Raw genomic sequence first — 22,194 nt, 5'->3', positions numbered from 1 at the left:
TTCCTGGGGCGCCTGGGTGGCACAGCTGTTAAGCGTCTGCCTTCGGCTCAGGGCGTGATCCCGGCGTTCTGGGATCGAGCCCCACATCAGGCTCCTCCACTATGAGCCTGCTTCTTCCTCTCCCACTCCCCCTGCTTGTGTTCCCTCTCTTGCTGGCTGTCTCTATCTCTGTCAAATAAATAAATAAATAAAATCTTTAAAAAAAAAACCAAAACATTCCTGACACATAAAAAGCAATCAATAAATATTTTTGAAAAGAAGAAAGTGAGGAAGGAGAGGGGCACAGAAAGGGGGTATGGAGAAGAGGGAAGGAAGGAGGGAGAGAAACAGGGAGGGAGGGAAGAAGAAGTAAGGAAGACAGGAGAGAAAAAGGAAAGCAACACCTGCTGGGGCTCCTAAGGCTAAAGCTGCCCCAGGTTGTAAGCTTCCCCTCTTCAGCTTGAGGAGTGAAGCTGCCTTTAAAGCCCAGAATGCAGTAGTCAGCAGTATGTGAAAAGTGCTGTTGTAATTTATTACAACCTTCTTATTTTCCAACTCTCTAGTCCTTGACTTCCACTAAAAGGGACACTCCGCCTTCACGAGAATTTCCAGTCTTTCAAAACGTTCCACTTGCTAAGTGTTAACGCTCCGTCACACACACATGCGCTCGCTCTCTCGCGCTCTCGCTCTCTCGCTCTCTCTCCCAGCTCAGGGCTCAGTCTGGACTTTGCCATTATCAGCAATACCAGTAAATTTGCCATCAAACCAAGTAGACTCCTTCTCCAAATAGGGATAATTCTCACTTTCTATATTATAATTTAGGTGCCTTAAAATGATACTGGAGAAAGGCAAGGTGGCGATAATTAGGATTCACCAATATCAGGCTCTTTGATTTAAAATGGATCTTCGTTCATGCTCCCCAGTCTTTGTGGTTCAATTATTGCCATCTTTATGAGACTTCCCATAATGAATCCTCTAAAATCCCTCACCAATTTCTCGTCACCAATTCCATTTCAAACCTGCAAAGAATCTTGGCAGGTGATTTCTACTACTCCTAAAAAAGATCAAGATTATCAAGCAGTAAATCCCCCATTTTCCTTTAATCTCTTATTCTCAAAAATAACCATCTTAGTATCCCAGAGGGAGAATTGCCCTTTTCCTCTCAATCTCCCACTGAGCACTATAGTCATAATTCTGAGGTTGAATGAGGTGCCTTTGATCCTCGAGATCTAAATAAGATTGGCTCAAACTCCATATTTACACCCTGCTGAAGTCCAAAGTCTTCAAAAAGTTTCTAGAAATTTACAAAGGTCTTGAATTCTCAAGGCTGCCTCAGTAGCCGACCTCTCTCTCTGAATGTGTTATTCCTATTATGTACTACACCGACCCAGAAGTGACAGAGTTCAAAACAAAAAAGGAAAGGAAAGAAAAAAAAAAAGTGTTGTTGAGTCTCACTGAAAAGGCCAAGTGACATTCTGGCCAATGAGAAGGAAGCGGCATTCTGAGGCAGGATCTGGGAATGCTTCCTCTTCCTGCTAAAAAGGGTGGGCTGGGGCTGACGGCAGCCCCTCCTCCCACCCCCTGGGTTGAATGTAGATATGTCTGGAGCAACAGTAGCTGTCTTGTAACCATAAGGCAACAAATAAGTTCTGACATTTTAGAGCTACTGAATCAATGCCAGCAGTTTTTACACTTACTATTTTGTACAAAAAAAAAAAAAAAAAGTAAATCTCTTTTTTTCTAAAACCACTATGTTTTCTCTTCTTTGATACAGCAAGCACTTAAAGCTGCTACAAAGTTTTAGAATCACAGTGATCATAACCCTAAACCTATGAATTTCAGGCTTCAAAGGTGTCCGATCTAAGCCTTTATTACAAGAGCCATTGGGAAACAGGGCACCTACACCAGCAAGTGCCATCAGGGGTAGAGATGCGGTGATGGGCAAGTCAGTTCACAGTTACTTAATCCTGTGCCCAGGAGAAAATGGTAAAGATGATGGGAGGGTCCAAGGCCCCTTCCTCGGAATGAGACTTCATGTGATATCATGCCCTCAGACCACCTGATTCCTTGAATTTGCCCTGAATATGGAGACCAGCCTAATCTCTAAATCTGCCCTGATTCTTAGGAAACCCAACTATTAGTAATAGACTGAACTTAACTGCTCGCCCACCAGAGCCATGCAAGAGTCCCGAATTCCTACCCTTCACCTTCACCCATGATCTAGCGTGACACTATCTGAATTGCTACAGTCTATCGTATAAACTCAGTGTAATGCCAGACAGATTAATTTTGAAAAATTTATATATAAAGACCTACAATTTAAAAGGCAATAGAAAACAATACATTTCGGTTCAGTCATAAATGAATTTTATACCTCCATTAAAAGTGATGTTGTATGAGCAGTTAGGGGTTTTCCGGGATGTTCAAAACATTATATTTGTTGACACAAGTGGTGATTATATGGGTGTTCATTTTATGAAAAAATCTTTAAGCCGTATATTTATGTTTTATGTGCTGTTCTAGACGTATATTATATTTCACAATATAAAGGGTTTGAAATAGTATAAAGAATATTAGTGACATGCAATGAGGTTAAAGATATCTTAAATAAAAAAGCACATTACACAACAATGTATAGAACGTCAAGATTTTTCACCGAATAGATATATCCGACATGTTAAAAGGCAGGTGATCTCCTATAAGGGTTAGCATACACAGAGATTGTTGAAGAAGATATACAGTTCTAGAACAGGAAAAAATAAATACTAAATCACATGTAAGGTAATCTTTTCTCATAAATCTTCATATGAACCACTGGGAAGTAACAGACTAGTTAGATAGGTATACACAGGATATATCTGTTCACTGGAATGTTTTTCCATTTAAATTATGATCAGCAGAAGACTTATTTTAAAGAGTGAGAGTACTCACTGTAAGTCATCATTGTTTTAGAATTTTTGCTTTTATTGTTAAATCTCTTCATCAAAATAATCTGTGACACTAGTTAACCGTGTCAAAGCAATGTTTCAAGCGGTCAGAAGCCACCATGAAGCTTCTTCTGTTGCCCTAGGTCTTTATTATTATAATGGATCACCTTCATGAAGACATCATAACATTATATACAATTGTCATAAAAAAGCAGATTACACCATGTAAAATGATCTACTATATACTTGTTATGATAACTTTATTGTCACACTGGCCTGGTATTAATACTACAAATTGAAAATCCATTGTATACAAATTATTTTGACAAGAAGTCACTGAATAGGCCAATATTCCACTGTACGGTCTTGATCCTGTAAGTCACCAAGGTGACTTTTAAAGGTTAAAAAGTCAAAAACAAGTTTGAATCTGCCATTAATTTGACAAATGGCTTCAGGGGCATAAACCGGAAAAAAAAAAATGTTTCAGAAAGGAAGAATACCTTATTTTCTCATTTATAGAATAGTAACACTTATTTCTGTACAATAAGAAATACTCTAATTTCATCCAGAACGTACAATCATGGAGTAACATCCAAGTGTTCCCAGATTAATGCAAAAATGGATTCAACTTAGAAACACAGTACCACAAATGCCCTAACACTAGCAGCAATCATTACTTACAGTTTGCGAAACTGACAAGAGCAAATGCCAATCAAATAAATAACTTGTATTTAGATAACCCAGGTTCAGTGGGGAGTTTCTGAAAAAGAAATTATTATTTCAATGCCAAGTCACGCTTACAGCTTTGAACAAGTAGCAAAACACAGGCATGTTTCTCAAATGGATTTCACAGCATCAGTGCAAAAGCCGGAGGGGATGGCTTAGTTTTTTAAGCCTCAGATTTGAAATACCTAGACTCCCTGCAACTACAGCGTTAAATCCTCTGTGGAACCACAGCTTCAAATGCTATCAGGAGAGACTCAACTCTTCATCCCTCTGAGACTGATAAATTGAAAGCCATGAAGTTTAGAGGAAATGGAGGGGAGCCTGCAGCCTCCTGCACCCCCCTCCTCACCCCACACAGGAAGACTCTATTTGTAACATCGATGAACGTTCTGTTTGAGGCTGTCTCCTTGGTAAGACCGGAGGATGATGTTTTTAAGACATTCGGAAATCTCACAACCCAGCAATGGAACATTTATAAACATTTAAACAGAATTTTAGACAGCTCAAAGTCGATGGAAAACCTTATTTTTAATTCCCATTTAAGACAATCAAGGAAATTCTAAGTACTTACTTTAAAAATCATTATAGATATCTGGCCAACTCTTTATAATTCCTGTAGAAATTTCTGAATCACAAATTGATTTCTTTTGGCCGCTTTGTACATTTCTGAACCACCTCCTCCCTGACATCAATTAATGGACGCTGGGTAAATGCCAATTAAACAAAAGAATTTTATTCAATCTGCATAGTACTGTACCTTTCTCTCACATCCCGGCCCTCATTCACAAAACTTTATGACAAAGAACACTCTTATTTTCTCCCGGTTTCAGATAAAGAAAGGGTGCCTCAGGAAGATTAGATGAGTACACCACAGCTGATAGGTTGTTGCCCTACATTTTAAAATCTATGTCTTGAGAATCTCCTTCAGAGTTTATTCTATCCTATTGATAGTTTTAAGTAACTTCTTTTTACCAACATAAATACCTTACCAAAGAAAATTATGTAATGGGGTCTAAACTTAAGTAAAAATAACATATAACTAATTCTTTTATCAGTTATGCTATATATCTCTGCTGGTATGTATAATAAATGATTTAAGAGAATGAAAAATTGAAGAGGATGCTGGGAAAACCCTGGACCATTTTTTTTAAAGGTCTGATACCTAATGAATCAATTGATGTCTCTTTTCATTTAGATTTACCTCAAAATAAAGCATAAGGATCCAGTTACATGAAAACCTAAGAGTAACATGAGGGGACCTTCAAGACTAAGACTCACACTATTCCCCAAATGTTAGTCAAAGAAAAATCAATCCACAAGGAACCCAAATATCCACGGTATGTTAACATCTTTAAGACGGAGCTTGCAGACATGACTCTTAGATTAACTGGATAGTGGACCCCATGGGTATTTTCATAGATGCTAAAAAGCCACCCAATAAGTCAGATTCCTCAGAGGTGGCATATTAATTATTCTAAATACAAATACCCTTGGGGAAGCCGACCTACTGAGACCTTTTCTCAGACATTCCCACTACAGTATAATTTAGCCGTTTTCCTCCAATCAACAGATGAGTTGCATCTCTCAGTTAGCAATTTTGAGTTCAAGCAGGGAGAGAGTAGTATTGGGAAAAAAGGGTGGGCTTAGTGGAGGTAACAAAGTTCAGGCTCTTTCAGCCAGAAGCAACGCAAATGACTTAACTACAGGGGAGGGCCTAGAGGAAGCAGTGGGCATTGAGACCAAATTTTCATATATTGTATTACACAATTTTTCGCTGAAGCCATGTCCTGGTTCCTGATGTAGCAAAAACACTAAGGCTCAGTTCAGGTGCTAATGAAAATTAATTCAACGCACAATGTATGTTTTCCTTGCTTTCTTATCCTATTTCACCCCTTCTTTTAAATTTCACATGGCATTAGCTTATCCTGATTTTACAAGCATAGATGACTTGTTCTTTCTCCAAAATCCCATAGTAGAAATTTATAACACTTTTCTTCAATTGCATCTACCATTATAACAGCACTTCCCTGCCCTGGGATACTTCTTCCAGGCTATTGTATGCTGTTTAAATTGTGTATTTGATTTCAAAGCAATGAAGCCTTGAATATTTTGAAAACCTCGCAACTCCCACCAAATTAATATTTTAAAAGTCTGGATAAATTTGTAAATGCTTGTCAAAATTATTTGATTATGTGGTTTCCTTTGGCAACAGAGTCAGGTATTCCAGAGCCCCAAAGGGGATTACTGGTTCATGCTGGCCCATGTGCCTAGACAACCAAACTGTCAAAATAAGCGATCTCTACCATGCATGTTGCTAAAAACAAGGCAACAGATCTAAAAATGAAGTTGCTTGTGTTAAGGCCTCTGTCACCAAACCAAGAGTTAATTATAGTCTTGGCTCTCCCAGAAACAGAACCTTAAACCTGTCAATAAGGAATGTCCTGATCAGCACTAGTCAGGTAATCTGCTTGATGGTCCCCTGCCGATCCCAGAAAGGAAAGTAACCTTGGAGTAATTAACCCACTTTTTTGCCTACTCTAATTTTCCTTGTCCCCACCCCGTTCTCCACATAGAACTCTTTGATTCTGCACAGCTCCTCCGAGCTCCCTTCCGTCTGCTAGATTGGATACTGCCCAATTTGAACCAATTTTTGTCAAATGAACTCAAATTTTTCAATATGCCTCACTTTATCTTTTAATAGTTCTGGTGCCAGAAGAGAGAACGGAAGGAAGAACAACCACGTGATGGTACCTGTAAGTCCCTCGAGCTCCGCTGCTTTCCTTGCTGCCCTTGGAGGTGCTGGGTGGGTCCTGTTGGATCGGCGGCTTTTGCATTAGGAGCCTTCAGAAACTTCATTTGAGAGCTTCTTGTTCCGGGTCAGGTCTGACTTAGAAACTGGACTGGGTCTGACTTGGAAACCAGGCTCGGTGCTCCTTAGAAACTGGACCGGGTCTGACTTGGAAACCAGGCTCGGTGCTCCTTAGAAACTGGACCGGGTCTGACTTGGAAACCAGGCTCGGTGCTCCTTAGAAACTGGACCGGGTCTGACTTGGAAACCAGGCTCGGTGCTCCTTAGAAACTGGACCGGGTCTGACTTGGAAACCAGGCTCGGTGCTCCTTAGAAACTGGACCGGGTCTGACTTGGAAACCAGGCTTAAGCTGGAGTGCGTCCAGTGGGAGGCCTTGGGTGAATAAAATTTTGTTTTAAGGTTGAACAAGCGGGTTAAACTTACCAAAAATAATCTTGAATTACAGCAGCCACAATGGAGAACTTTAAACCACTTTAGATAACCTTATTCATTTAGGAGCTGCCCTAGAATAAAAGGCGTCTCAGCGAAGCACTATCATAGAGGGGGGAGGGAAGAAAATTTTTCCTCCTCTACAGTTTCTGAGGACCAGGAGGAGGCCAGCTGGGACACTCCACTCCCTCTGCAGCCTACAGACAGAATCCTAGGAAAACTGGCAGAAGCTGGCAAAAAGCAAGAATTCTTACCAAAGTCAGCTTTCCCAGATCTCCATCTGTGGTGTCTGGTTGAGAGAGGAAGGTAAAATTCTACTTTGTCCCTTCCTTTCCAAATTCAGATTGGCAGGCCAAAAAAAAAAAAAAAAAATCAAGAATTAGATCTTTGAATTGTGACACATGAATTTGCTTTTAGGAACCCACTGGCTGTCAGCCCTTTCTCTCCTGGGTACAGCTGCTGCCTTCTTGTCTCATTTTGTGTCTTGAGAACTTGGCTTGGCACCTGTCAGGTTTGAGCCCAAAAAATATTTCTATGCAAGAATGCAAGTTGCACTCCATTTGTGGAGTAGGCCTGTGGTAGCAGTAGGCCTGTGGTCCTACTGGCTGTTGCCAGTTTTCAGGAAAGCTGTCTTTCTCCCTTTTGGTTACCTTTGAGAGCGGATCTGGATCTCGCGAGACTAATATCTTTTGCACCTTTTTTGAGGATGCCCCTTATATTTAAAGGGTTGTTCAATAAGGTCAGGAGCATATACTGTTTGTCTCAGCTTAGGCCTGACAAGATATTCAAAAGGATTGTTTTTAATGTAGCTCTATGGTCAGAAGGCAGCCAAATTGGAAATTGATAATCAGAACTTGACAGGACGTTTTTAGGCCTTCTCCCCTTAGCTAAAATGAAGCTATGTACCTAGAGGGAAAGAAAAACATTCTGAAGACTTCGTGGGAAGGATTTACTAAAACATTGCAAAGACACACAGCCCTAAATCTAGAACATAGTAATGTTTTGATTTCCATCTCAGTTGAAAAGAGTCTCCCTGATATAAAGATGCAAATTCAGGGTAATAGAGTTGAATGGGTGGGTCAGCCAAGCAACATCATCAGGATGCAACCTAATTTTTGACGAATTAAATACAGCTGTACGCGTTTGCTTCTTCCAACTCAAGTCTTTACAAGAACTGTGGCTCTAGAAACAATTCAGAGGCTACCTATTCTTTTTATTAATCCCCCAAACCTCCCCTATTAGTTAAAAAGATGTAAGTAAACGTTTACAAATGAAGTTTTCCGCCATATATTGTATATTTACTTAAAAATCGTTTTCGGAATCTTTACTATTTGTCAGTGTATCCTTTACCAACGCGAAGTCTCCGTCCTACCTTAATCCAAACATGTATTTAGCACTGAAAGGTGTCAGGGACACGTAGAGAGTGCGGGCACATCCGTGAGCTCCGGAGTCCCAGTCTCCTCTCCTTTCAGCTCAGGGATTTACAATGAGAGCACAACCTGCAGAAATGTGGCTGTAAGCAAGCACTCTTCACCCATATCTCATAACCACCCCAGATCTCTGAGGCCAGGGATCCCGGAGTAATTTGAATTTGGAAATGTGTCTACTTCAACTTTTCATTTAAAGAACAGTACGAGAAAACCAAATGAAAATAGTCCTAGGGTCCTGTAACCCAGGGCTGCATAATTTCATTCCAGGCTCAGTCTGCCTTTCACAACGGGGGAAAGCAATAATTCGGTTAACTATTCAAAAAATTTTAAAAATTTGCGCAGGACCTAAAACAGCCCCATAGCCCTGAGTCAAAGCGCCCGCAGACCGGAAAGCGCCCGCGGCTCCCGCGTTCCCGCGGCCCGAGGAGCCCGGTCTCGCGAGAGTAGAGGCAGCACTGCCCGCGCCCCGAGGGAGCCGCCGAGGGCGCGGGCTGGGCGGGGCGCCGGAGATCACGGGTTCCCGGCGGCGGGCCCCGGGCTGAGACGCTGTCCCGACCCTTCTCCGCCGGGCGCGCGGCCATGGCACGGAAGTCGAGCCTGCTTCTGCTTCTGGTGCCGCTCCTGCTTGGCCCAGGCCTCGTGCACGGCTCCAGCCCTCTGCCCCTGGTCCTCAACACTTGGCCTTTTAAGAATGCAACCGAAGCAGGTGCGGGGCGGCGGCCGGGAGCGGGGACTGAGCTTCGAGGGCTGGCCGGGGGGTGGCGGCCGGCCGGCTGACCCCACTGCGGGTAGGGGCGCGGGCCGGGCGGGCTGGCGCTGGCCTGGGCCAGCTCTTCCGCAGCCTCAGCCCCCAGGCCCTCCTGCACCGCGGCGTCTCTTGCAGGGGATTCCGAGCCCTGCCTGCCACTGCTGCTTTTCAGATCCTCAGCACGTCACGATCCGCCCTTTCTTCAGCCCCGCGCCGACTTGTTTTCCACCCCGTTGCTGACCTACAAGCACTTAGGGCCTTCCTGCTCACACTCCGCCGGGGGCGCCTACCGCCGTCTTGCCTGACATCCATTCTCTCACGGGGACTGCCTCTTGTCATCTCTCCACCTCTCTGACCCCTCGGTTCTCCCCAGTACCCGAACTCAACTGCAGCTTTGCAAACGGCTATTATTTTCCCAAAGCATACATACTCTTTTTACATTTACTTTTTGTTGTTGTTACATACTGACATTATGTATTCGCCCCTGGAATAGAATTTCAATCTTGGTTGGCTGTTAAAATCATCTGTATAGCTTCTTTATAAATACACGTGTCTGAGCCCTACCTCCTGAGATTTTCATTTAACTGCTGGAAACAGGACTTCTGTGTTGTCTTGTTTTGTTAAAGCTTTCTAAGTGATTTTGATTTGCAGCCAAGATTGAAAACCACTTACCTATCACCTCTTTCAGGAAGCCTTCCTTGATTTACTGCCCTTATGCCCAATCTGAGTTAGGTGCCTGTGTTCTATGCTTTGACTCAGTCCTTTGATCTTGTCATTTATTCATGTATTGTATCTTTGTCTCATTCATTCCAAGACCTTCTACCCCAGGGGTAATTTCAGACTCCTCCCCCATCTGAGGCTAGTAAAGTAAGCTAGTAAGCTAGTAAAACTTACTGGGGGCAGAATTGGCTCCAGAATTGGTGGCGCTAAGTGTATGTTACAGGCAGGGCATACGATTCAGAGAAAGTGAGAAAACAAGGCTGTGAGAAAGAAATTGCCAGTGAGGAGGAGACGGAACAGGAAGTGCAGTGGCCAAGGCAGGGGACATATAAAGGACTCCTGTAGTGAAACGGGAACTTCTTGAAATACACCTGCAAGCCTGTAGGTCCAGTAGTAATACTTAAAATTACCAGTAATAGCACCTTCCCTTCAAAGAATTCTATTTTATTAATGAAGACTTTGACCACCAAAGATCTTTTTTTTTTTTCCTTCTCAGTGTATGGGACTCCACCGAACAAAGTACTGCTAAAATCATGGCCACTGGAGCCAAAATGGCTTTTGAATCCTGGCTCTGCTACCTACCAGTTGCGTGACCTTGAACACGTTACTTAACCTCTCTGGGTCTGCTTCCTCCTATTTAAAATGAGGATAATAGCTGTACAGGACTTACCTGAAAAGCTGTTGTACAGATTAGAGGATGAAGCCATGCGAAGCCCACGTTGTCATTATTTGCTGTTAGGGTATGGTTATTGACACTTGCTGTGATTGATGTTACCTCAATAAAAGTACCAGTTGTATATATTTTTAATAATCTAATGATACAGAAGAAATTTATAAGACTATGATTTAATGAATTTTCAACTTCTTTTTAGTGGCTTCACTTATAAAATTGAAGGAGAGAAGACATTTCTTACACAGCATAGAAATATTAGCAAGTAAAAAACACCCCTCACTTTATATCAGTAGCCAAAGTCTTTAAATTCTTTACCATAAATAGATGCATTATATAGTTTTGTCTATATCCTTTGTGGCGCTTACTAAGCTAAAATTCTGTTTAACTTAGAGTAAGTGTGATTTTTTTTTTTTATATGAGTTCTCAAAATGTTTCTGGTTTGTTGCATTTGGCACTGAAAAAAAAATCAATATATCAACCAGCACTCCTGGGATTTGATTAACAGCGTGGCGGACGTTAGCATCTGGAGGCTCTACCCTGGATGCAGTTGAGCAGGGCTGTGCCGTGTGTGAGAGGGAGCAGTGTGACGGCACCGTGGGCTTTGGAGGGAGTCCCGATGAGCTTGGAGAAACCACGCTGGACGCCATGATCATGGACGGGTAAGAACACGGATCAACCTTCTACTGAAAGCAAGACAGAGGCTTGTGTAAGCTTTGTCAGGTCAAAACCCCTAGCTTATTATAGTACCTGGCCTTTCCAAACACAAGGAGTTTCCCTCTCCATTAAGAGGAAATCATCATCATAATAGAAATATCACATAGAAGTAGGTAGTCTCCTTAGGACACACAAAATCCCAAGCTACGAAAAGATGTCTGCCCTGGTAGACCTTCGCTGACCTGCCATCCATAGAAGCTGTGGTTTGCATGACCCGAAGCCTTAAAACCCCTTTTGGAAGCCACGTTTCAAATAAGTCAGGAGGAACTAAGAATGGCAGTGCTGTTGGAGTATGTGGCAGATTGATTTGTTGTTCGTTCCTTAATCTGTCTGCTTGTGGGAATTTGTATGAAATTCCTGCACATGCTGTCATGTGTGCGTTTAGACGGTGGTGTTTATCCTACAAAACTATTGCTTGGAATAAACCAATATTGTTTTTATCTTTGAACCTACGAAAGTACCTTAATCAATCCTATGCACTTTTTTTCTTGCAGCACTACTATGAACGTAGGAGCGGTAGGAGGTCTCAGGAGAATTAAAAATGCGATTGGTGTGGCTCGGAAAGTACTGGAACATACAGCACACACGCTGTTAGTGGGAGAGTCAGGTATATTTTTACTACACTGAAGCTTTGTCTAGCCCTCTGTCTCTGTTCCTCACCGTGAAAAAATAAAATCGATTAAAGCCGACCCAAGTTCAAATTCCAGCTGTTTACCATCTGTTAATAATAATAAGTTCAAATTCCAGCTGTTTAATATCTGTTTACCATCAGGGAGGTTACTTAACTTCCAAATTCACACTTTCTTCATCTTTAAAATAGGACTTAAAAAAAAACTAGTTCGTTATCTATAGATAGGTAATTGCCGGACCAAAGCATGAGCCGGTAGCATTTCTCTCCCTGAATTTGTTGTGTCGGTGAGAGACCACAGAGCATTCTTCTCGTCCAAAGACGGCTGCCAGAGTAGTTTTGCTGTGGCAGCGTCGCTTGCTTGAACGTCTTCCAAGTTATAGACCAAAAATCGTACAGTGATCTATAATCAAAAATTCTTTTTAATGATGAATTCGTTAATAACTCCACAGCTAGGCATCCTTCAGGTTTGCCCAAAGACGGAATTAAAAACTGCCTGACAAGCAAAAGGATCTGTTACTCAAGCTTGGAGTCCAGTTGACCGTTTATTTGGTGTCTCAACGCTGGGCATTGCGCCCTCGTGAGAACAGTCAGATTCTTGCTTGGTGAGAGGGGTGTACAAGAAGGGAGATTGTGAAGGGAGACAGAAAAGACAACTGAGAACTGTCACAATATACACCCCGAGGGTCTCAAGCAGATCAGACTTAGGAAGGACATGTGGCAGTTGAGATTTAGAAACTTATGACCTTAAAACTGTGTGTGTCTGAATATTCTTCTCAAGGTCGTTACGTGCCCCCGGGATGGTGTACCCCACGTGAGAGACCACTGACCAGGAATACTTCCTCTACGTGTATTTTGTTTAGAAGGCAATGTTCAACTAAGTTACAATTTTCCTTTCTTCCTGATCTCCAGCCACCACGTTTGCTGAAAGTATGGGGTTTATCAGTGAGGACTTATCTACCAATACTTCTCGAGCCCTTCATTCAGACTGGCTTGCTCGGAATTGCCAGCCAAATTACTGGAGGGTACGTAGACACAATTTTTAAAAGTAAATCACTAGAAAATAGGAAGCAACATCCCGTCTGCTGTCTGTCGGCTACCTGTTGCCTGAAGTGCTGGTTACCACCCTGGGTGCGCTGGAGAACCAACAATTTAGGTCGACTCCCAGGGCGTGGATGTTCAGGAAGGCGCCTTAGCTGCTTCTCGTGCACGCACGTCCGTGGTGAAACACTCCTGGATCCTCGTAGCAGTTCTCCAGCAGGGACCGCTGTGCTGTGGGCAAGAGGGGGTGGCCTCGGTCAGAACTGCTCTGCGTGTATTTCCTTGCAACAAAAGGTTCCAAGTCTAAAAAAATCAAAGTTTGGAAACCATTTGTCCAAAATATTTCTTACATTTTATATGTGTGAGGCATACCATTTCTTGCCTTTATGGACTGGATCTGCACTATTAGGTGGCTGGTGTGTTAGTGGTGGGATTATTTATCTTTAAATCAGTGAGACTATTAGCATAAATCGGATTGTCTTTGCCATCCAGAACCCTTCTGTGGACTACCTTAGTCTCTCATCTGTTTCTTCTCCCAAATCCTAATTACCTTTGAGTAACCAATGAGTCTCTGGGGTTAGCATTTGAAAGAGGCTAGTGTATAAAACTGGATCGGGGGAGGCAGCAAGTGCAGTAATGAGTAAGACCCGAGTAGTAGGTTTCCTGATTAACTACTAATCCATATGCACAACCTAAATTTATGAATTTGTATCATTTTCTCGTATCTTTAAATCCACAGAGGAATCTGAGTACAACTTAGAATATGTTCACATGAACCTAGCTTTGAAATAAAGAGGGTTTTAAAATAGATTTTGCTTTAAATCTCAGAATTCTTCTTTGGCCCCAGAGAACAAATTCTGAAATTTAAAGGTCAGGCTGTGTACCTAATTCCTTTGAGGATTAAGATCTAATACAAAAATCTTCATTTATATCTGCCATTGTGCGGAGAATTTCAGCCATAAAGAGAAAAATCGGGGGTCTTTTCCAGACAATATAGGCATCTATTCGATATTATGTAATTCTGAGATTAGACTAGGTATTAAATAAAATTATATCCATCTGTTCACGTAAGACTTAGCTAATCTTTGGTTTTTAATTCGTACCTTTCAGTTACCAGACATCTTTTGGGTTTTTTGCTAATGTTTCATCATTGTATGTGACTACTTGCCAGTTTCTAAAATGAACCTTTCTAAAAACTGAATCTTAAATCTTGTTCACAGAATGTTGTACCAGATCCTTCAAAATACTGTGGACCTTACAAACCACCTAGTATCTTAAAGCAAGGCGGTCCTACCCATAAAGAAACAGGAGATAATTACGGTCATGATACAATTGGTATATAATTTTTTATATAATTTTTATGGTTAAAGTTCAGCCATTTTTAATTGCCTTTCTGTAGTTCTCAACTTCTTCGTCCCTATTTATGTGCCAGAAGGTGATTTTAACTATTTTCACTGCCAAGTAAGGCCATATATGCAGATGTGGGTGCACACAGACACACAGACACACACACTTTCTTTCCACTGTATCTGTATACATTTAGGTAAATTACACAAGGCCCCTAAAATCTAGTGATTAGCCACTTACAGATTTTTAATCTTTATCTGATATGTAGCGTTTTTTTTTTAAAGTTTTTATTCATTTAAGTAATCTCTACACCAACATAGAGCTCAAACTCCTGACCCTTGGATCAAGAGTCCCATGCTCTTCCGACTGAGCCAGCCAGGCACCCCTGTTTGATATGTAGTTTTAAAATAATTTTATGTTGTTTGCCACATTCAAGCTGTCATGTTGAAAATTTCCATTATTCTATGTCAATGACTTTCTCTGGAATTACCTTTGAAAGGTAACTGAGCAGTTTGAAGAGTAAGGATATGGAAAGTCTGCCAAATGATGCTATGACACTGGGTTCTGAAACAGTACAAATTAGGCAAGTGGTATAATTTTCAGCATTCCTGAGCTTCCTATTTTCTTCTACCCAAAATCATTGAATGAGGATATTTATATTACCAGCTGCTCAAGTATCTGTTTATATTTGAGGTAAATCTCACAGCTGACACCTACAATGATTTTTTTTTCTTTTTCTTTTTTTTTTACCTCTAGGTATGGTCGTAGTCCATAAGATGGGACGTACTGCTGCTGGCACATCTACAAATGGTATAAAATTCAAAATACAGGGGTTAGTGTTTCTAAAAGAACAGATCTCGCAAATACGTTTCGAGTATAAACCAGCATGTGCAAGGTGCTAATGAGAGATGCAAAATGTAAAGCACGACCCCACCCTCGCCGCTGAGATAAATAAATGTGAAAGCAAATAAATGCATATCTGCTAAGTGCCAGAGGCGTGGGCATTGCAGCCAGCGCAGTGGAGCTCAGTGATGGCGGAGGTGGTCTGAGTAAGCAGGGCAGTTGCTTGGGGAGAGGCCAGCAGAGAGACCCCAGGCCGAGCCTCAGGAAGGGAAGGGAGCATCTGGACTAAGGCACGCATGGGCCTGGGGCAGCACATGCTCGCGTTCAGAGCGCCCACCAGCTGGAAGAGAAATTGCATGAATGTCCGGTGCCAGGGCAGGGAAGACCGGAGCTACATTGCAGGGGATCCTGAGTCAGTTTAAGGATTTCTGAATTTTATTTTAAAGTAGTAGAAAAACACCCAAGGTTTATTACAAGGAAGAACCTTGGTAAAATGTTGGTACATGAGAGAGAAAGCAGGAATAGATTGTAGCTGAGGAAAACCAATTGGAACCTATTGAGATAGTCCAGAAATTTGATGGTAAAGGATGGTAGAATTGAATAGTCACTGTAAGAATCTGTGCCATCTTGATATCTAACCAGCCAGCATCTAATTCTTATATCAACTGAGGTTTGTGGAAACCTTCGTTGAAAAACTAATGAAAATCTTTGTTCTCTGTTCTAATAAAAAATTTACTTAAAACAATCATCAGTGGCTATATAGAAACCTCCCCTATTTTTGAAACATCTCATAAAATACTATGGCGTTCACACGTGATTTCCTGTCCTAAATTTTTGTGCTGTGCCCTCACAAAGTCGAGTAGGAGATTCGCCAGTCCCGGGAGCTGGTGCGTACGCAGACGACAGCGCGGGAGCGGCTGCAGCCACTGGTGATGGCGATATACTGATGCGCTTTCTACCAAGGTGTGACTTCTCCCGTTGAGGAGCCTTCGAGATCTTTACAGGAGAGGGTGTCTGTCAAGACAGAAAATAACTGTTTGTGCCAGGCCATCTGATTCTCTGTGTGCACAGAGCTTTCTAGAAATTCTGCTTCCATACCCTTCACCTCTGTCATTTTTGATGGCAATAATTTGTCATCATCGTCCTCTGAAATAGAATATTTCTTGCTTTACTTCACAGATGAGAATACTTATGATGCATTTCAATAATTTATGCGGGGCCACTGAGTAAAGGAACTGTGATAAAAGTAGGAAAGGCAGTCACTGTGTACAATTAATTACGGAAAGACGATCATTACAACTGGATGACTTGCACATGCCCACTATTTCCCCCATTAATTGTAGCCCCATTTCTTATTTAAACATAAGCTCTGTTCTTGAGGACTTCTGGCCGTTATTACTAAGTGACAGTTATTCAGCCAGGGACAGAAGTCCTCATTTGAAATGAAGGGCAGATGAGTTGAAAAGATAGACGTCGTATCAAGGTTTGCTTGCCTTCACGTTGACGCTTTCACAGGAGTTAACTTCTCTTACGTATCTTATCAAATGTGACAGTTCTGATGGTTTCAGGTTTTTAACTTCAAGTAACAAATCTGGACTCTGTTGACTCTGTGATACTAAAGTTCTGCCTCTGTTTAAATCAGCTACCAAGCTGTAGAATATATGAGAAGAGGAGAAGATCCAACCGTAGCTTGCCAGAAAGTGATTTCCAGAATTCAGAAGTATTTTCCAAATTTCTTTGGGGCCGTGATATGTGCCAATGTGACTGGAAGTTATGGTAAGTTTTATTTGGAATTTGTATTTGCATGAACTTGTAAATGTTGTTGAAAACATTCACTGTAATATTGTAGTATATCTTGCTCCTATACAATGAAAACGGAGTATATCGAGTAAGTATTGGGTCAGTGTTAATTGTTGATATGTCAAGACCCCCCTAGTGCTTAAATATACCTAACCCCCCCCCGCCCCGGCTGACTGCAGGTACTTAGGACCCAGTGTTTGGCTCGTAGCTCTTCTCTTTGACGTGGGTCCGCCACGAGGTTCAGCTCAACTCCGGTGCCTGCTGACATGGGCTACTCTAGTCAAACGCTTTTATTAATTAGAGGTCGATAGGGACAAGTTATCTTCCCTGCTTCTTTTCCATTTATTACATTAATGTCTCAGTCATTTAGATCTTCTTGGGGCTCCAGGGTACAAAATGTATTACTAATTAGTAAACCAAAGAAGTTGGCAGAATTATTTTCGCACTGCATTTGAAGCATGTCCTTTGCTTCATTTACTTTCTACATGAGCCTATCACAGTTTCAAAGTGTTTCAAGATCAACCACTGCTGCTTCTCATTAGTGAATTTTCGGATGAGGAAGATACACAGCTTACTGATCAATATAACTTATTAGGTTAGACTGCTTATTATTGTCCTTTGATCTTTTACTTCCCACAGTTCTGTATTTGAAAAATTTGTTTGAGGAATTCCTTATTCTTTCTTAAGTACTGAGATACCAAAGTCAATAAAAGTGATGGGGGGAGGGGAGGCTTTATGTTTAAAATAAGTCAGTTTGATTGATTCCATTTTACAACGTAAACCTTAGAAGGCTCAAAGTTGGATTTAACAAGATGTAAAAATGACAATTATATAATTGTAGATGAATTTAAAATTGACTGGTTCTCTAAAGCAGTGGCATTAGAAGGGGACTGTGCAGGTGTTTGGGCAGGGGAGGAGACCCCCATTGCCACAGATGGGGAAGGCAGCAGGAAACTGCCTCAGTAAGGTGAACTGGATTGGACACAGAGTATCTTGACAAATAGCTCTTCCTGTGGGAGAAGAACAGAAAAGAACAGGGAGCAAGGGGAGGGGAGGATTAGGGCTGAATGATGGGCATGTCTCAGTGGCTAGGGAAATAAAATTTTTAGCACTTGCCTAAGTTATGTTTACTAAGAAAAGGAGATGAAACCAGCATAAAGTCATAGTAGCAAAGACAGCATTGTGTATACAAGCAGAAAATCGGCCTGTATTCTGAGGTTCGAAGAAATGGCTTCCCCCCACCATTCTTTCCTCTCATGGCCAGTCAACGTATCAGTACTGAGCATGCTTCCGTGTGGCTCAGTTAACTTCAGGTCCACAGCAGCCAGGCGAAGAAGCTGTTTCTGTATTGGTTGTAAAGATGTGCATTCTCTGTTTACCCAGATGACTTTGTCTTTTCTTGGCCTCAGGTGCTGCTTGCGGTAAACTTCCCACATTCACTCAGTTCACTTTCATGGTTTATAATTCTCTAAAAAATCAGCCAACTGAAGAAAAAGTGGACTGCATCTAATCCATCTTTTCCGTCAGCATCTATATTTAAAGAGGAAAGAACAAAGGCTGAAAAGGTTACTATCGTCGTATCCTATGCTCCGTGCATTCTACCTTCTTTGTGTAAAATAAGCACAAAAATAAATGTGTGCTGAAGTAGCACTTTCCCTTTCTATACCGGACATGGCTCTTGTGATCCTTTTCTGTAAGCCTTGTATATCCCCTGCACATGAATATGTGTGCATGTATTTTGTATAAGTTTAAATTTCAAGTGATATTTGGATTTCTGCTCAGAGTTTCAAGACATTACTACTCTGGGATTTATTTCCACAGTGATGTATTAAGGACAAAGGAAAAAATGTGTATTTGGTTACTTAAAATAATTAGAGGGTCGAAGTTTTCTTAGACCCAAAGAACAGAATAACGATGAGTCATGGCATGATTAGTCCTGATTCAGTTTCATTACCTTACAATGAGGGGTCTCTTATCACTGATAATCAGTTTTACATAATGCTCCCCTACCAGTTTGAAGAGGAAAGAATGCCATTCACAGTAAAGGCGGGTTTTGTTTTGCATGTATTCAAAGGTGTGGGCACATCTTCTGATGAGCAATTGTGTTGATTTTGATTTTCTTTGGTTTTTTCCTCTGATGGAGCTCTCAATGTGTGAAGCCTCTTTGGTCACAAAAATCTCTGATCTTTTAGCTACTAATACTTAGTACTGAGAATTTGTTCTGAAAATGTTTTAGGGAACTTGATCAATACTATGGTGTTACTAATCTCCTGTGCAGAGTTGGGCAATTGCAGTTGGAAATAGGGCAGTAAAATGGCGGCTAGCGTGGCATTTTCCTCAGCATGAAGTCAACTGTCTGACAGCGAGTTGTATGTGGGCCTTCTCAGCATCATCTTTTCCTTCAAAATCATTATCTTTTACATAAATCTGTGTGTACAATATTGTCCTCAAACTGCAAGTAGATCTGCTCTGATTTTTTTTTTTTACTCCCCTTAATATTTAATGTTCTTTATAATTTAGGGCCAGAGAGCTATGGGTTTCAGAATGCTTTCATTTCCCTGATTCTCCGACCTTGCTGTGTAGCTGTCCAGAGAATCTCTTCACAAACACCCTCTGCTCCAGCTATGAGAACCCCACTAACGCAATTTTGGACTAATCTGCCCCAAAGATGGCTGTGACCTGGAGAGTCCTGGAGCACAGCCCCTGACACACACACACACACACACACACACACACACACACGCTCTCTCTCTTTCTTTTAACCACATTCTTAAGTACATCTGTGGGGCAAAACATCCTTGATCAGCTCTGGAGATCAGACTATGATTCTCAAGCATTTCCTCCCAGGTGATGGCCCGGCCTCTAGGGCTATAAAAAGTATGTTTTACCAGAGGTGGGGTTGTGGACCTCTATTCACCTTGTAGCTGCCCAAGACATACCTCTGTCCCTGAGTCCCCTTAATAAACCATTTCTTGTCAAGCTGAACTCGTCGGCCTTTTTCTTTGGTCTTGTAGCTGCTTTGGCTTTTAGAGGTCGAGTTGCAAATTCCTCCATTTCTTTTTTTTTTTTTTTTTAATTTTTTTTTATTATATTACGTTAGTCACCATACAGTACATCCCTGGTTTCTGATGCAAAGTTCGATGATTCATTAGTTGCATATAACACCCAGTGCACCATGCAATACGTGCCCTCCTTACTACCCATCACCAGTCTATCCCATTCCCCCAGCCCCTCCCCTCTGAAGCCCTCAGTTTGTTTCTCAGAGTCCATAGTCTCTCATGCTTCATTCCCCCTTCTGATTACCCCCCCTTTCTTTATCCCTTTCTTCCCCTACCGATCTTCCTAGTTCTTATGTTCCATAGATGAGAGAAATCATATAATTGTCTTTTTCTGCTTGACTTATTTCACTTAGCATTATCTCCTCCAGTGCCGTCCATGTTGCAGCAAATGTTGAGAATTCGTTCTTTCTGATAGCTGAGTAATATTCCATTGTATATATGGACCACAGCTTCTTAATCCAGTCATCTGTTGAAGGGCATCTCGGCTCTTTCCATGATTTGGCTATTGTGGACAATGCTGCTATGAACATTGGGGTGCATATGGCCCTTCTCTTCACTACGTCTGTATCTTTGGGGTAAATACCCAGTAGTGCAATTGCTAGATCATAGGGTAGCTCAATTTTTAACTTTTTAAGGGACCTCCACACTGTTTTCCAGAGTGGCTGTACCAACTTGCCTTCCCACCAACAATGTAGGAGGGATCCCCTTTCTCCACATCCTCTCCAGCAATTGTTGTTTCTTGCCTTGTCAACTTTTGCCATTCTAACTGGCGTAAGGTGGTATCTTAGTGTGGTTTTGATTTGAATTTCCCTGATGGCTAATGATTTTGACCATTTTTTCATGTGTCTGTTAGCCATTTATATGTCGTCATTGGAAAAGTGTCTGTTCATATCTTCTGCCCATTTTATGATTTGTTTATTTGTTTCTCGCGTATTGAGTTTGAGAAGTTCTTTGTAGATCTTGGATACCAGTCTTTTACCTGTAGTATCATTTGCAAATATATTCTCCCATGGCTGCCTCTTAGTTGTTTTGACTGTTTCCTTGGCTGTGCAGAAGATTTTTATCTTGATGAAGTCCCACAAGTTCATTTTATCTTTTGTTTCTCTTGCCTTTGGAGATGTGTCATGAAAAAGGTTGCTTTGGCCGATGTCGTAGAGGTTGCTGCCTATGTTCTCCTCTAGAATTTTGATGGATTCCTGTCTCACATCGAGGTCTTTCATCCATTTGGAGTTTATCTTTGTGTATGGTGTGAGAGAGTGGTCAAGTTTCATTCTTTTGCATGTAGCTGTCCAATTTTCCCAGCACCATTTATTGAAGAGACTGTCTTTTTTCCACTGGATGTTTTTTCTTGCTTTCTCAAAGATTAGTTGCCCAGAGAGCCAAGAGTCCATTTCTGGGTTCTCTATTCTGTTCCATTGGTCTGTGTGTCTGTTTTTGTGCCAGTACCATGCTGTCTTTGTGATCACAGCTTTGTAGTACAGCTCGAAATCTGGCATTGTTATGCCCCCAGCTTTGTTTTTCCTTTTCAACAGTTCCTTGGCGATTCGGGGCCTTTTCTGGTTCCATACAAATTTAAGGACTATTTGTTCCAGTTCTTTGAAAAATGTTATCGGTATTTTGATCGGGATAGCATTGAAAGTGTAGATTGCTCTGGGTAGCATGGACATTTTAACTATGTTAATTCTTCCGATCCATGAGCATGGAATGTTTTTCCATCTTTTTGTGTCTTCCTCAATGTCTTTCAAGAGTGATTTATAGTTTCTAGAATATAGGTCCTTTACGTCTCTGGTTAATTCCAAGGTAACGTATGGTTTTTGGTGCTATTGTAAATGGGATGGATTCCCTAATTTCTCTTTCTTCAGCCTCATTGTTTGTGTATAGAAATGCAGCTGATTTCTGAGCATTGATTTTGTATCCCGCCACATTACTGAATTGCTCTATACCTTCTAATAGTTTGGGCATGGATTCTCTTGGGTTTTCCATAGAGTATCATGTCATCTGCGAAGAGAGACATTTTGACTTCTTCTTTGCGGATTTGGATACGTTTTATCCCTTTTTGTTGTCTTGATTGCTGTTGCAAGGACTTCTAGTACTATGTTGAATAATAGTGGCGAGAGTGGGCATCCTTGTTGTGTTCCTGATCTAAAGGGAAAGGCTTCCAGCTTTTCCCCATTGAGAATGCTATTTGCTGTAGGCTTTTCATAGACGGTTTTTATGAGATTGAGGAATGTACCCTCTATCCCTACACTCTGAAGGGTTTTAAGCAGGAAAGGATGCTGTATTTTGTCAAATGCTTTTTCTGCATCTACTGAGAATCATA

General features: G+C 41.5%; 1 protein-coding gene across 2 annotated transcripts; it reads left to right on the top strand.

The window, feature by feature from the left end:
* The first annotated feature begins 8,809 nt into the window (after positions 1-8,809).
* On the top strand, positions 8,810-18,482 carry AGA (aspartylglucosaminidase). Of its 2 annotated transcripts, none has more exons than XM_026508553.4 (9): positions 8,810-9,007; positions 10,948-11,101; positions 11,651-11,763; positions 12,697-12,809; positions 14,046-14,160; positions 14,929-14,982; positions 15,879-15,978; positions 16,658-16,791; positions 18,225-18,482. In XM_026508553.4, the coding sequence occupies exons 1-9, from the start codon at positions 8,881-8,883 to the stop codon at positions 18,323-18,325; spliced, it is 1,011 nt and encodes a 336-aa protein (XP_026364338.1). In that variant the 5' UTR covers positions 8,810-8,880; the 3' UTR covers positions 18,326-18,482. The 2 variants fall into 2 exon arrangements, with proteins under 2 accessions (XP_026364338.1, XP_026364337.1); XM_026508552.4 differs by having other exon boundaries at positions 8,811-9,007; positions 14,929-15,004; positions 15,871-15,978.
* The last annotated feature ends 3,712 nt before the right edge of the window (positions 18,483-22,194 follow it).

This window comes from Ursus arctos, unplaced genomic scaffold, assembly GCF_023065955.2.
Source record: "Ursus arctos isolate Adak ecotype North America unplaced genomic scaffold, UrsArc2.0 scaffold_27, whole genome shotgun sequence".
Taxonomy (NCBI): Eukaryota; Metazoa; Chordata; class Mammalia; order Carnivora; family Ursidae; genus Ursus; species Ursus arctos.
The sequence above is the reverse complement of the archived record's forward strand: the minus strand, read 5'-3'. Positions and strand labels throughout refer to the sequence as shown.